Raw genomic sequence first — 15,153 nt, 5'->3', positions numbered from 1 at the left:
GGTGGCAAGAAGCTGGGGTTATATTCCCTAGAGGTAAGAAAGAGAACGAACTCTGAGGTCAGAGTGTCCCACATGGTATACAACCCCAAGATGGTAACAGAGGAAGGAGGTGAAATACAAATGCAGCCAGGTATTAAAATCAATAAAGAGAGAGAGAATCTTAGACATCAATGGAAAATATGGACTAGGATAGGTGATAGACAATTTCAAATAGGGAGAAGTTACTGAAGGAGACTAGATCTTTTTTATTTTAAGAGACAGACAATGTACTGTAAACATTTTTAATTCTGTCATTGAAACTGTCAATATTAAGAAATTTACTTGGAATCACATTATTCCCTTAATTTTTTCACAGAGCATATTCCATTTACTGTGTAGTTCATCATCTTCTGGACATGTTCTATGTAATATACTTGTAAGCATAGTCGTTTCAATTGGGCAAAATTTACTACCAATAAAACCTGAATTTAACTTGTCACGTATTTCCAGCGGCAGCCAATGGTCAGGTGCTTCAATATTACAGATTTCAATTTTTCCATTCTTTATGTCTATGAATACTTTAATTTCCAAGTGTGAATGTTCATATAACACATTGAAGGAAGTGTTTACACTGAACTTTGGAGTTTTGCCATATATCCACTCCCAGGTCTGTAGTTCTTTGGCTATGCTGTTTATTCCAGGAAACAGCGTCTCGTCTGTTGGGTTTATTAGGTGAATGTGATTATCGATTTGATGAGATGTAGCATACTCTGTGGCAATAGCATTTATCACTACTTCGCAGGTCAGGGTGGGATCTTTTTCCATAAGATTTTTTACTAAGGCAGGTGTGCTCGCAGTGGCAGTACTCCTGACCCCTTGATAAGGGCTCTTCAACAAAGATGACAAGAAGGTCCCATCGGTACTGCATAGCAAAGTGCAGTGGTGATAAGCAGCGGTCTGGCCAATCTTGGAAGCTGTTCCTGAGATTTTAAACTGTCCATCAAGTAAAAGGTCAAACCTTTCGGTAGCCCGCACATCCAGCTGCGGCTGGACAGCCTTCAGAGCTTTAACAACTAATTTTAGATTTTCCATCCTATTGTACTTTTTTTTGGTTGTAAAAAAAGTCAAGTTGATGTTACCCATATCATGGTAGACTGTTCCTCCTCCACTTCTCCTCCGAGCTAGTTTTATACCTTCTTCTCTCATCAGATTCAGGTTACATTCCTGCCAAGGGTTCTGATGCCGACCAATTACAACAGAGGGAGAATTCCTCCAAAAGAAAAGAACCGGCTTGGCTTCTAGATTCATATGGTCATGGATCCAGTCTTCTACAGCCAGGTTTTGGTAAACATCATTGGAAACTGACTGTAAAATGAGCCCACTTTTAACTGTGTCTTTAAAACCAGCTGCTGGGACCTTGAGGTTACAAAGCAACTGGAAGCAATTCTTCATTGAAAATGGGATCAGCATGCTTTTAAAATGGAAGACAAACAAATTAATGATGGAGAAAAAGAAAATTAAATTCTAGTTTGTAGCTATCAGTTCTTGGTTATTTAATCCAAACTTATTTAAGTATCCCGTCTGGTTGCTTTTCTTGCCTTTTAGCCTTATCATTAGTCTTTAGCAAAAATTGTACAACAGAGTACTCAAAGGAAATAAATGATACAAACCTCAAATTGTTTTAGTTGAAATGGAATAAGGGCACAGATTTTTCCAATAATAAAGCTGAAAATACATTATGTAATATATCTCAAAGACAAATTATTTTGAATTCACAGGTAATACACATTATTTGAGAAAAATGAGAAAATACAGACAAGCAAAAAGAGCAAAATAAAAGAAACCATAACATGACCACCCGGAGATAATCCCAATTAACACTTTAGTGTGTACCCATTTTTTTATGTACATGTGTAAAATACACACACACACTTTTCCCCACCAAAAGTGGAACGATACTCTTATTTCATTCAATGTTAAACCTATTTTTACATCAGTTTTAATGTTGTGTTACATTCCATTGTCAAGATACACCACCGTTTACTCAACCAATCTCTTAGTTTGTAAGTTTATACTGTCTCTAGTTTTTCTGTTATCAACAATGTACTCATGAACATCTGTCTGGAAAGCTTTAATTATGTCCTTGTAGTACTTTAAAAATAATTCCTATTTAATTTTGAGATACATGTTTACTGGCAGCCTGTTTTATTTAGATCAATATTAAATTAGGATGGACCCCCTGAAGTCAGGGGAGAGGTGGTCAGAGTAGCAAGGTTAAACAGAAAGGCTAGGAACAATTTTATTATGTTTTGGCACTTTACACATTATTTGTGTTAGCAGTGCTGATGAAAAGGCTGAAAATACTAGCTGTAATAATGAAGTATTTTGACTAGTTATGGTTGTAAAGAAACCATTCTATTCCGATTTCGTTTCTTAGAATGGTCATAATTTTCCTTTAGGTTAAAGACCTGGGAAGGACTGGGTTATTAAAGCCCAGAACTAGGCCCCATTCTTTTGTAGTTACATCCTAGGTGCACAATTCCTAGGGTAACAAGTCTTCGTATTTTCATCACTCTTGATATATCTTGATAAGTTATGCTACAGAAAAGCTGAACCAATTTACACTCTTTCTATCTAGAAAGGTCAGGAGAGGTGTAACAGAGGAAGGGATACTTGAACTGAGTCTCGAAATCTGATGGTTTTTACCACGTTGATGGGAGTAGCATGTTCCAGGCAAATGCAAAGACAGAGAGTCCTCCAACAGTAAGGCATGTCTTGGGGACTCCCTCCTCAAAGGAGTTCCACTGCCAGTCTTCCAGCTCCACTGAAACCTTTGGCTGTGCTGTCCTAGGAAGCCTCTGCAGCCAGATGCCGTTTCTTTGGTTAAACTCTTTGTTCCTGGTTCTGTTTGACCAAATTTGATATCAGTCCCTCCTTCACTGAACAAATGTTTATGGAGTACCTACTAGGCACGAGGTAGAATAAAGAAGGGGAGGAGACAAATTCATGTAATTCTAAAGCATTTGGCCTTTTTTCTAAAAGCAGCTGGATCTAGTGAGGTGTTTTAAGTAGGAAAGTGTTAAGTCAGCCATTATACAAAACTGCTTCTGCTGGCAGTGTTGAGCATGGATTAAAAACAGATAGACTAGGGGCAGGGAGACGGTTTAACCGACCCATGCAGTTGTCCCAGTTAGAGATAATGAGGGCCTGAACGAGGGTAGCAGACACTGAGAAGGGATGGACATGAGGACATTAAGGTCACAGACTGGTCCTTGCCTTCAAGGAACTCACTATCTAGTGGGAGACACTAAAAAGCAAGGAAGGTGATAATTAAAATACAGTGTCAGGGCTTCCCTGGTGGCGCAGTGGTTGGGAGTCCGCCTGCCGATGCAGGGGACATGGGTTCGTGCCCCGGTCCGGGAAGATCCCACATGCCACGGAGCGGCTGGGCCCATGAGCCATGGCTGCTGAGCCTGTGCGTCCGGAGCCAGTGCTCTGCAACGGGAGAGGCCACAACAGTGAGAGGCCCACGTACCACACACACACAAAAAAATACGGTGTCATAAGTGCTATGACAGGGTAAGTACATCAGAAGGCCATTTAACCCTCTCATCATTGGAAGTGACATTGAAGTTGAGACATAGAAGGGGTAAGGAAAAGTATTCCAACAAAGGACAGTAGCTTGGAGGAGAAGAAGACCCATTCAAAGAATTCGAAGAATTTAATTCAATTGGCTGGTATTTAAGAGTGCAGGAATGGGGAGCTGCAAGAGATATGGAGTTAGAAGTAGAGATCAGATTATGAAGAGACTTAAAATCCAGTCAGGGACTTCCCTGGTGGTCCAGTGGTTAGGACTCTGTGCTTTCACTGCAGGGGGCACGGGTTTGATCCCTGGTCCGGGAACTAAGATCCCACAAGCCTCGGGCCTAAATAAAAAAAAAATCCATGTTAAATACTTGAACTTCACCCTAAGGATGATGAGGAGGTGCTGAAGAGTTTTACAGATTTACACTTCAGAGACATCGCCTAGAGATTTAAGCAGGGAGAATCTTGATATCTGGTAATTGGTTCAGTGAGGGTGAGAGAAAGAAGTCAAGGGTCCTTTATGGTATGATTACAAGCCAGCATTCAAATCCCAACTCTGTCTCTTCCCAGCTAAGGCAGATTAGTTGACTTTTCTGTGCCGCAGATCCCTTATCTGTAATATGTGGGTAACGATAGGACTCATATCAGGATTAAATGACCTAATACATGTAAAGTGCTTATAAGAGTGCCTGGCACATAGAAAGTACACAGGATGTTAGCTCTTTTATTAATTTTATGCATACCCTGACTTCTGGCCTGGGAAATGGGTGGAAAGAGGTGACATTTCCTAGGACAGATTTCATAGGAAGAGGAGATACGGGATGAAGATAACTGGTCTGTTTTGACTGCATTGAACTTAAGAGTCTTTGGCTACCAGCAGCCAATGGCACAGAGCTGAAGAGATGGTAACTAAGGGCTCCAGAATTGATCCAACTAATGTATTAATAGTGCTCAAAATATCTGTATTCATCCAGGCATTGTGGATACGGTGTGAGTGAAACACAGTAAAGATATTAATTCAAGAGATCTTGCATCTACTACGCAACAGGCATTGTTCTTGGCACTTGGGATTCATCAGTGAACCAAATCAAGGAAGGTGACGAGGACCATATGAAAAAGGAAAGGGAACATAGGAAACGTGTAAGTGAGAGGAACTGGGCTGCTATTTAATTTAATTTATTATGTATTTATTTATTCATTCATTTATTTTGGCCACGAGGCATGCGGGATCTTTGTTCCCCTACAAGGGATCGAACCCATGCCCCCTGCAGTGGAAGCACCAAGCCTTAACCACTGAACTGCCAGGGAAGTCCCCAGGCTGCAATTTCACATAGGGTTGTCAGGCTAGGCTTCATCAAAAAAGTGACCAAAAAAGCAGACTAAGTCAGAAAAACAAATATCGTATATTAACGTATATATGTGGAATCTAGAAAAATGGTACAGATGACCTTATGTGCAAAGCAGAAATAGCAACAGAGATGTAGAGAACAAACGTATGGACACCAAGGGGGAAAGAGGGGGGTGGGATAGATTGGGACTGACATATATACACTACTATGTATAAAACAGATAACTAATGAGAACCAACTGTATAGCACAGGGAACTCTACTCAATGCTCTGTGGTGACCTAAATGGGAAGGAAATCCAAAAAAGAGGGGATGTATGTATACGTATAGCTGATTCACTTTTCTGTACAGCACAGACTAACACAACATTGTAAAGCAACTATACTCCAATTTAAAAAAAAAAGAAAAGCAGACTGAAAGTCGAGGGAGTTAGGCTGAGCGCCTACTATGTGCCAGAAACTGTTCTAGGCACTTGAACACACAAACAAATAGGACCCTGTGAGGATGTAACATTTCCTACTGAGCCTTGTAGGACAAGAAAGAATCACACAAAGAGTGAGAAAAAGTGGGAACCCAGGGATGTCTGAGAAAACCTGAATGCCAATTTATTAATTTACAAAGAGAACTATAGGCTATCAACCGGATATTCAGATCGGCCTGTCCAACTACTCTCTCATCATAAGTTTGCTTGGTGAATACTGAATCCGGACAAAAGGATGGAGTTATACGACTTCAATGTCTGGTGGAATGAGCCTTGAGGAAAGCGCCTCTCAGCTCCTGGGCTCTGGAGAGATCCCACTGTTAACGCCAGGACACCCTGTCTCTCCCAGAGGAGGCCTGGATTCATCCGGTCAGGGGGACTTCTCTTTTACTCCATGCTTCAAAAACTGATTAGACCGCCAGCTGCGTGATGTAGTCTTTTTTTAGTTGTCAGGATACTGTCAAGTTCTGAAAGCCTGATAAAATTTTGTCTCTTTAACTTTGCATATCTCTACTCTTACCTTTTAATTATTAATTTTTTATCGTTTTTTAATCAGAGGACAATCATATTTCCATGTTCTGGGAGGGACCACCACTTTGAATTTACCAAACCTGCTTCTCCATCATCGAACAGAAAGCAAAAAATAACAAGATCCCACCTACTCTCCTAGGCAGGCCCAGCTCCTTCAAAAAATCCTCCCCAGTTTTATCTTGCCATCTTGCCACCTGTCTTAGTACAGAACTTAACCAGTCTCAGGACAGCCGTGTGCCTGTTTGATTTCGCCTTTTTGGTTCTCGGTGGGCGCGCACAGGGCTGGCACCCAACATGTCTAAATTTTTGACCCTCCCGTGTTGCGGATAATCCGTTCCTAACCGTGGAGCTACGTCTTCCCAAGCTCTGACCCGACACTTCAGGGCCTGCAGCGCCAGCCGTGCGCACCGCCCCAGGGTCTCACGTCCCCGCCAGCTGCCTCTCCTCGGGGGCCCACGCTGCCTGCCCTGCCCCGCCCCGCCTTGCCACGCCTCCGGTTTCACGCACCTGAGGCTTCCGGTCACGGCCAAGCAGCGCGCGGGCCCGTGGGGGAAGGACGCGTGCGACCCGGAGTCCCGTCCTGCTGCGCACGCAGCCGCCCCGCCCATCGCCCCGGCCCGCGGGGGGCGGGGAACCGGAAGCGCTGCGTGGGGGCGGGGCCGGGGGGTTCCGGAAGGTCTTTACGACCCGCCGAGCTGGCGCCGAGTCAGAGGAGAGGCAGGGACCCTGCCCACGTTCGAATAATAGTATCAATAATATCGAAAGTCCTAGAGCCCCAGGGCAGATGGAGGTTCCCCGCGTGACAGCCCAGAGCGTTAGCGGGGAACAGGTAGGAGCGGGGTTGAGTCAGTCTGGATGGGAGCCCGCCTCGTACCCAGAGCAGTCGGGTCGGATGTTCTTTACTGAACATCTAGGCATTGCGCGGGGCTTTGCACGTCTCATAGTCTAAAGGGCAGGCAACTCCACTTAGAAGGGGACGAAACTAAAATCGGTTTTAAAAGATAAATGGCATTTAAAGGAATAAACGCTGGTATTCCCAGTACAGAGACGGTAACAGGTAGGAAAGAGTGGGTCGGAGAACAAACACACTGAGGGCAATGAACGTTACCACTTGGGGTGTCCCTCGATGCAGCTGGCAAGAAAATCCTTGTGGCTTAGCCAGATGGGAAATTCCCCCGTCAGGCAAAGTTCCAGGTAACTCTAGCTGCGTAACAAACTGCCTCAAACGCCAGTGGCTTAACACAACGATTTATTCTAACATTTATAGGGTCAAGGCTTGCTCACGTGGCTTTCTTCATTCAGCACAGGTTGGGTGAGCGGGGACGTCCAGGACGGCCTTATTCACGCCTTTGGCGGCCGGTGCTGGCTGGCTGATGGGGCACCTCCGTTCAGGGCTAGCCTTGGAAGGAGCACTTTGGCCACATTCTGTTGACCAAAGCACCAGCAAAGGCAGCCCGGAGTCAAGGGGTGGAGAAATGGACCCCACCTCTTGATGAGAGGAGCCCAAATAATTTGTGGTCATCTGTTTCAGGCTTCCACAGAAATCAAGCTCTCCTTTGGCTTAGAATAGAAACCATCAAGACTTGCATCTTGGAGTAAGAAGCATCCAGTGTTCACAATTTGGTGATGCCGATACAATGACCAGGGCTCCATATAAAGCTACAATAAAGACACAGTGGCTCCTTATTTATTTACTATTACCCTCTTGAAGTTACTCTAATTAGTCTTTCTTGGATTATGCAGGTGGGAATGGATTCTGTGCAGTTAGTCCCAGGAGTTTTCCAAGTTATCATTAAAAAGAGCCACGCAATTCTCTTGCCCCTTGCTTATAGTACATCTTTCTAAATTCCATTTCTCTGGAATCTGAGGTGGTACAATTTTTCCCCCCCTAATTTCCTACCGAAGTGTTTTTTCAAGAATGGATCCATCCTCCCTGCTCCTAGACTTCCACCCTGTGGTTATCTTAACCCCTCTCCTACTTCTTCAGCTTCTCCACTGGATCCTTCTGCTGACACTCAAACACGACCTCCATCTCATCTTCCATCTCTCATGCTGTCTACTCCCCTTCAGAGTTGAGCTTCTTTGTGGAGTTGCTACATATCCAGTATCCACTTCCTCACTTCCCATTTGTTTTTTAACCTACTCCAACATGGATTCTGTTCTGTTGTTCCATCAAAAGTGCTTTTTGCAGGGTGAGCAAAATGGGTGAAGATGATCAAAATGCACAAACTTCCAGTTATAAGATAAGTAAGTCCTGGAGATGTAAATGTACAGCATGGTGACTATAAAAATACCGTACTGTGTACTCGAAAGTTGCTAAGTGAATATATCTTAAAAGTTCTCATCACAGGGAAAAAAAAATAACTATGTGTTGATAGATGTTAACTTCTTACAGTGATCACTTTGCAATCTATACGAAATCATGTTGCGCACCTGGAACTAATATAATGGCATATGTCAATTATATATCAATTTTAAAAATTTATTTTAAAAATAATAAAATTCTTTAAATCATTAAAAAACTATTCAGGGATGATGGAGAATTAGGTCAGCTACTTACTCTCAAATGGTTGGGAGGAGAGGGAAAGGCCTTTGTACCATGCTTGCAACTTTGAAACAACTTTGAAACAATTTGAGATTGTTTCAAAATAAAAGGAAAATAATATATGTTAGGTGTCTGGCATTGTAATAAAGACTGTGAGCACCCCACCCAGGTCCCCTTTACCCTTAATTCAGCATCCATTCTCCAGCTGGTGTGAATGAAGGAGCTTGCAGGCACAGGCACACCAGAGTGATTCACCCTGCATCCCTGCCCACCAGCCTCCCCACTTTGGCTTGGAGGTGGCAACCGATGCCTGACTGGCCTAGCGCTGCAATAGTCCCACCCCTTGCCTCAAAGTGGGACAGTGGGACAACGTCGCAGTATGATCCCTCCAGAGCACCCTGTGAGTCAGGCCACGAATTTATCTGAGTGCTCATTCTTCGTTGATTCCTCCTGCTTCCCTGACTCCCTTACAGGCTTACCTTAAAGAGCACACTCTCAAAAATCATGTGCATCTGGGTCCTTGTCTCAAGCAGCTTCTAGGGAATCTCAACTAAGCCAGTTACACAACAGCTCAGTAAATGATAACTATTATTACTGGCATCAATGACAACACCATTAGATGCAATACCAATGCATGCGTTATAGGTCTTATAGGTATGTTGAATCTAAGGTCTCCTAACATCCTTATTTCTCCTGAACTATATTATTTTTATATGGAAAGTTTCTTATCAGAAACAATGGCAGAACTCTGAAAAATGTTCACTTTAGGATTCTGCTCGTAGAATTCTTCCATAAAACAAATAAACACCTAAGTGAGGCTGTTGTTCTGATTAAACTTATTCCATTCTACCCCTTCCAGGAAGTATTTGTGGATTTCCATTCCCAGGTGTGCTGCTAAAACTATGGCTTCGTTTGGATTTTGGGATTCCAATTCTCTGATGTCTTAGCAGCAACAGTTCTCAATCAGAGTAATTAATGCTTGCATTTGTTATCATCTCAATAACTGGATTGTGCTAGAACATTTGACATCCTGCAATGCCTGGGGCATCACATACAATGAAGGACATCCCAAATTCAGCGTCCAACACACTATCAAATGTCCTGTTGGACATTCATGGAGGTGGAAAACCAGTCTGTAAATATTTGAGCCAAGTCTCTATTAAAGAAAAAAGTGGTTTTGCTAAGGTCACTAGTGCCATTCATGTTGCTAGATCCAGTGGACCTTTCAAGTCCTCATCTACCATTTCAGTTGACTGCCTCCACCTTAAAGACTTTTGTGGGCAATCTTGACATTATCCTGTCTTGGTTTTCCACCAACTCTGCCAACTCTTCAGTCCCCTTAGCCAGCTCCCCCTGCGCTGCCCAGCCCCTAAGTGTTGTAGTTGCTTTATCTCACACTATACATCCACCATAAGCAACCTCTTTTGTTCCCATAGCTTTAGATGCCATTCTGTATACAACTTCACAATTTGTATTTTTTCATTCCATACATAGGACTGTCTGCCTTAGAAACAGGTATGCCCAAAACCCATGCTCCCAAGCTCTTTCCCCCAGGGAACCTCCATGCATCTAGCTTTTTTGTTTTTGTTTTTTTACTAGAAATCCTTTCATTTTCCTCATTTCCCACTTTAAGACCATCAGTCTGCCCTGCCAAACTTCACCTGGACTCTGTCCCCTTCTCGATATACCTCGACCATCACCATCACCTCACTTGGACAACCATGTCCCTGCAAAAGCTATACATGTCACGTCCTCAGAGAAGCCTTCCTAGTTCCCACAATTAAAAATCAAGTGTAGGGCTTCCCTGGTGGTGCAGTGGTTGAGAGTTTGCCTGCCGATGCAGGGGACACGGGTTCGTGCCCCGGTCCGGAAAGATCCCACATGCCATGGCTGGGCCCGTGAGCCATGGCCGCTGAGCCTGCGCGTCCGGAGCCTGCGCCCCGCAACGGGAGAGGCCACAACAGTGAGAGGCCCACGTACCATAAAAAAAAAAAAAAAAAATCAAGTGTATGTGTTAGGTCTCCTCTTCTGTCTCTCTGAAATTTAACTTTTTCTTCATGGCACATCACAATTTGTATCATATAATTACTGTCTGATGTTCTACCTTCCCTGGTAGACAGACAGTAAGCACTATGAAGGTAGTGGTAATTTATTCACCACTGTATCCTGAGCACCAAGCACAGTGCCAGGCTAGGCGAACAAATGAATGATTTGTGTATTTTTTCTCTCCCAAAAAATTATATTCTATAAATGATAAAGAGCATTATCTTAGTGGCTTACATCCCATTCAATGTTTTTTTTTTTTAACTCTACAAATACGTGACATCTGTTTGGTTTTTTTCTGATTTACAAAATATTTCTTCTCCTAAAAGAAGATGCCTTTTCCTCTTTGAATATGCCTTTTTCCTTTATGAATATTAAGGAAGTTACTCAATTGAGCATTAGAGATCACAAGTAAATATTAAAGTACAGGAAAATATTCAAACCATACATAATAGAAATATTTATAGGTCACTGTTTGTCCAGACACAAATGGTTTTTAACTTCAGCTTACATTACTTGGGACAATACTGCTGTTTCAAACTACTAGATGTTTTAATAAGAATGGCAAACTGATACATACAAAACAAGAATCTTTTTTAACAACTAGGCTGCTTTATTATATTAAATATTGGTGGTATAAAATGGTAACATCTGCAAGATAAATTATTACACTTAGAAAAAACTATTTTGTGAACTCTGAAATGAATTCCACATGGGTGAAAAAAAGTCTTAAAAGGATGATTTGAAATGTGAAATGCTTCTCAAGGTACGTAATTTACTGGTCTTTGAGTTTAGCTGCCGGTGATCTTTAACAGAACAGACATGAAAAAATGCAAGAAGATAAAGTATTCTAAAGCAAAATCCCTAACTGGAATTTCAACATACAAAATCAGTACACCAGAAATCATGTGAAATACTGATGTCAAATTGTTTGGGCACTGTGTTTTGGGTCTTTGATCACTTGTTAGAGAAATACATTATAATTAAAATGTTTTGGTGCCATTTAAATACTGTTACACAAAAACTCTGATTTTTTGACAAGGACAGAATGTAATACCAGAGAAATCTTCTTTGAATTTTGGGAAGTTTCTTCTCTCTAAAGCAACTTTTTTGAATATGTATCATCAAAAAGTGCAATCTACAGTGATTCATAAATAGTGAAAAATAAGCAATCGTCTTCCTTCATTTTGTTAGGTTTTCATAATAAGGTTAAGTTCTCATTCAACAGGCCCTCTTAGTCAAAAGCAATTTTTGGTTTCTTTGGTAACATACACAAATAACTTCATTCCACATCTATAATTTCTATTCCATCACTTTCTTTAACATATACCACTGAACCCAAGGCTTTCTCCGAAAGAGATCCTGTGCCAATATCTTTGCTCCTTGTAAAGTTTTCTTGGTTTGTGTCTTCTAATCTTATTTTCTTGGTGTTTTGAAATAACTGAGTCACTGGTTCCAATTTGCTTTTCTCAGTCCCTTGCATTAAGTGATCATCCACTTTTGAATCCATATGCATAGCAGATACCTGAGTAGCAGATTTACTAAGAGAAAATCCCATTGGGACAGCTGAATAAAAATAGTTTGCAGGTCCCTCTTTAAGTAGTGGAGACGTTTCTTCAACTTGACTGCTTGGGGAAAAAATTGTTACAAGTGAATACAGCGGGAATTTCAACTAACTTCATGGCAATGTTTGTTTTAATGAAATTTCATGGTGATGATGCCAAAAATATAAAGTAAGATCGCCTTCCACCTCTCAGTGTTTACATTTTCTTTGTGGAAGGGTTTGCAGGTTCTACAGATTCTCCGAAAGTCTTTTTATTAAAAGGAATTTACTAGATGTTACCTTTCATCACCTTGCAGAAAATAATAGAACTTCTCTACTTAGTTCTGCCTATCATTCTTATTATCAAAAACTTTTAATTTATTATTAATGGATTAAAGAAATAATTACTGAAGGCCAAACACTCTGCTAGGTGTTCTGGAAAAAAAAAAAGCTGCCCAAACAACTGTAACCATTTACACACGTAATAATACACTATCAAAATAATGAAGGAAAAACTGACAGAAATGAAGGGAGAAATAGACAATTCTACAATAATAGTTGGAGATTTCAAAACTGAACTGTCGATAATGGAGAGAACAACCAGACAGGACACAAGTAAGGGAATAGAGGATTTAAACAACACAATAAACTGACTAGAGCTAACAAACACATGCAGAACACTCCACCCAACAACAGGATACATATTCTTCTCAAGGGGACATTTTCCAGGATAGACCATATGTTAGGCCACAAATTAAGTCTCAGTAGATTTAAAAAGATGGATATCATACAAAGTATGGATATCATACAAAGCATCTTCTCTGACCACAATGGGATGAAGTCAGAAATCAACAACAGAAGTAAAACAGGAAAATTCACATATTTGTGGAAATTAAACAGTATACTCTTAAACAACCAATGGATCAAAGAAATCACAAGGGAAATTTTAAAAAATACTTAGAGATGAAGATAAACAAAAACACAACATATCAAACTTACAGGATGAAGCAAAATCAGTACTAAGGGGGGAATTTATAGTTATAAATACTTGCATTAAAAAAACAAGAAAGATCTTAAATCAGCAAACTTTACAGCTTAATGAACTAGAAAAAGAAGAAGAAACTAAACCCATTACTAGCAGAAGGAAGGAAACAATAAAGACTAGAGCAGAGATAAATGGAGTAGAGAACAGAAAAGCAATAGAGGATAATCAATTAAACCAAAAGTACTTTTTGAAAAGAGCAACAAAATTGACAAACTACCTCGATGGACTGAGAAAACTCAAATTACTAAGTCAGAAATGAAAGGGGACATTACTACTGATTCTACAGAAATAAAAAGTATTATAAGAGAGTGCTATGAACAATTGTATGCCAACAAATTGGATATCCTAGCTGAATGGACAAATTCCTAGAAATGCAAAACCTACCAAGACTAAGTCAATAAGAAACGAAAATCTGAATAGACCTATGACTGCTCAGACCATTCAGTGGGGGAAAGGGCAGCCTTTTCAACAAAATGTGCTGGGAAAACTGGATATCCACACGCAGAAGAATGAAGTTGGACCCTTACCTAATACCATATACAAAAACTAACGCAAGATGGATCAAAGACCTAAATGTAAGACCTAAAGCTCTAACTCTTAAAAGAAAACATAAGGCAAAAGCTTCCTGATGGATTTGCAATGATTTGAATACACCACCAAAGGCAGAGGCAACAAAAGAAAAAACAGACAAGTTGGAACTTATGAGAATATATAAATTTTGTGCATTAATAGACACGAGACTATAAAGGCAACCCACAGAAGGAGAAAATATTTGCAAACCATATATATGATAAGGGACTAATACCCAGAATATACAGAGAACTGAAACGCAACAACAACAAAATAATCCAATTCAAAATTTGGCAAAGGACTTGAATAGCCATTTCTCCAGAGAAGATATATGAATGGCCAACAATTACATGAAAAAATGCTCACCATCACTAATATTTAGGGAAATTCGGATCACAGCTACCAATTAGATACAGCCTCACAACCATTAGGATAGCTACTATTTAAAAAAAAAAAAACAGAAAATAACAAGTGTTGTTGACAATGTGGAGAAATTCAAACCTTTTTTTAAAAAAATTAATTATTTTTGGCTGCATTGGGTCTTCATTGCTGCGCACAGGCTTTCTCTAGTTGCAGCGAGTGGGGGCTACTCTTCGTTGTGGTGCACGGGCTTCTCATTGTGGTGGCTTCTCTTGTTGCAGAGCACAGGCTCTAGGCACGCAGCCTTCAGTAGTTGTGGCTTGTGGGTTCTAGAGCACAGGCTCAGGAGCTGTGGTGCATGGGCTTAGTTGCTCTGCGGCACGTGGGATCTTCCCAGACCAGGGGTCGAACCTGTGTCCCCTGTATTGGCAGGCGGATTCTTAACCACTGCGCCACCAGGGAAGCCCGAAATTCAAACCTTTATGCACTATTGGTGGGAATGTTCAATGGTACAGCTGCTGTGGAAAACAGTGTGGCAGTTCCTCAAATAATTAAAAATAGAATTACCATACGATCCAGCAAACCAACTTCTGGGTCTTGAAGACATATTTGTACACCCATGTACAAATAACATAAGCTATTATTCACAATAGCTAAAATGTGGAAGCAACTCAAGTGTCCAACGATGGATCATAGGTAAGCAAAATGTTGTATACAAATATGATGAAATATTCAGCATTAAAAAGGAGGAAATTCTGCAATATGCTACAACGTGATGAACCTTGAACACATTATGCTAAGTGAAATAACTCATAAAGACAAATACTGTATGACTCTACTTACATGAGGTAGCTAGAAGTCAAAATCATAGATACAGAAAGTAGAATGATGGTTGCCATGGGGAGGTGTTGTTTAAGGGATATAGACTTTCAATTTTACAAGATGAAAAGGGTCCTGGAGATAAATTGTGGTGATGACAGCACAAAATTATGAATATATTTAATACATTGAACTATACACCTAAGAATGTCTAAGATGCTACATTTTATGTTACATGTATTTTACCACAATACAAAAAATTAAAGAAAAAAAAAAGATGTCCAATAAAGAAACAGTACCTTTTA

General features: G+C 40.8%; 2 protein-coding genes across 6 annotated transcripts; both read right to left on the bottom strand.

Moving 5' to 3' along the window:
* Positions 1-256: 256 nt before the first annotated feature.
* Positions 257-6,531, bottom strand: LIPT1 (lipoyltransferase 1). 5 transcript variants are annotated; one of them, XM_032653072.1, is made up of 3 exons: positions 6,431-6,526; positions 1,650-3,905; positions 257-1,450 (listed from the first exon to the last, which is right to left on the bottom strand). In XM_032653072.1, the coding sequence occupies exon 3, from the start codon at positions 1,447-1,449 to the stop codon at positions 328-330; it is 1,122 nt and encodes a 373-aa protein (XP_032508963.1). In that variant the 5' UTR covers position 1,450; positions 1,650-3,905; positions 6,431-6,526; the 3' UTR covers positions 257-327. The 5 variants fall into 5 exon arrangements, with proteins under 5 accessions (XP_032508963.1, XP_032508962.1, XP_032508964.1 ...); XM_032653071.1 differs by having other exon boundaries at positions 2,686-3,905; XM_032653073.1 differs by having other exon boundaries at positions 1,650-1,704; positions 6,431-6,481.
* A 4,592-nt stretch (positions 6,532-11,123) lies between these two features.
* C13H2orf15 (chromosome 13 C2orf15 homolog) lies at positions 11,124-14,650 on the bottom strand. Its single transcript, XM_032652271.1, has 2 exons — positions 14,597-14,650; positions 11,124-12,183 (listed from the first exon to the last, which is right to left on the bottom strand). The coding sequence occupies exons 1-2, from the start codon at positions 14,648-14,650 to the stop codon at positions 11,794-11,796; spliced, it is 444 nt and encodes a 147-aa protein (XP_032508162.1). The 3' UTR covers positions 11,124-11,793.
* Positions 14,651-15,153: the final 503 nt, after the last annotated feature.

This window comes from Phocoena sinus, chromosome 13, assembly GCF_008692025.1.
Source record: "Phocoena sinus isolate mPhoSin1 chromosome 13, mPhoSin1.pri, whole genome shotgun sequence".
In the NCBI taxonomy this organism is placed as follows: Eukaryota; Metazoa; Chordata; class Mammalia; order Artiodactyla; family Phocoenidae; genus Phocoena; species Phocoena sinus.
The sequence above is the reverse complement of the archived record's forward strand: the minus strand, read 5'-3'. Positions and strand labels throughout refer to the sequence as shown.

What these genes read in the sequence shown, in the direction of transcription:
- LIPT1 (XM_032653069.1), bottom strand. Translation starts at nt 6,531, where the DNA reads ATGGGCGGGGCGGCTGCGTGCGCAGCAGGACGGGACTCCGGGTCGCAC. An exon ending in GCCGTGACCGGAAGCCTCAG is followed by an intron (nt 1,451 to 6,430) that starts GTGCGTGAAACC and finishes CCATTTTAAAAG; the next exon opens with CATGCTGATCCCATTTTCAA.
- C13H2orf15 (XM_032652271.1), bottom strand. Translation starts at nt 14,650, where the DNA reads ATGGGTGTACAAATATGTCTTCAAGACCCAGAAGTTGGTTTGCTGGAT. An exon ending in TTGGTTTGCTGGATCGTATG is followed by an intron (nt 12,184 to 14,596) that starts GTAATTCTATTT and finishes CCATGAAGTTAG; the next exon opens with TTGAAATTCCCGCTGTATTC.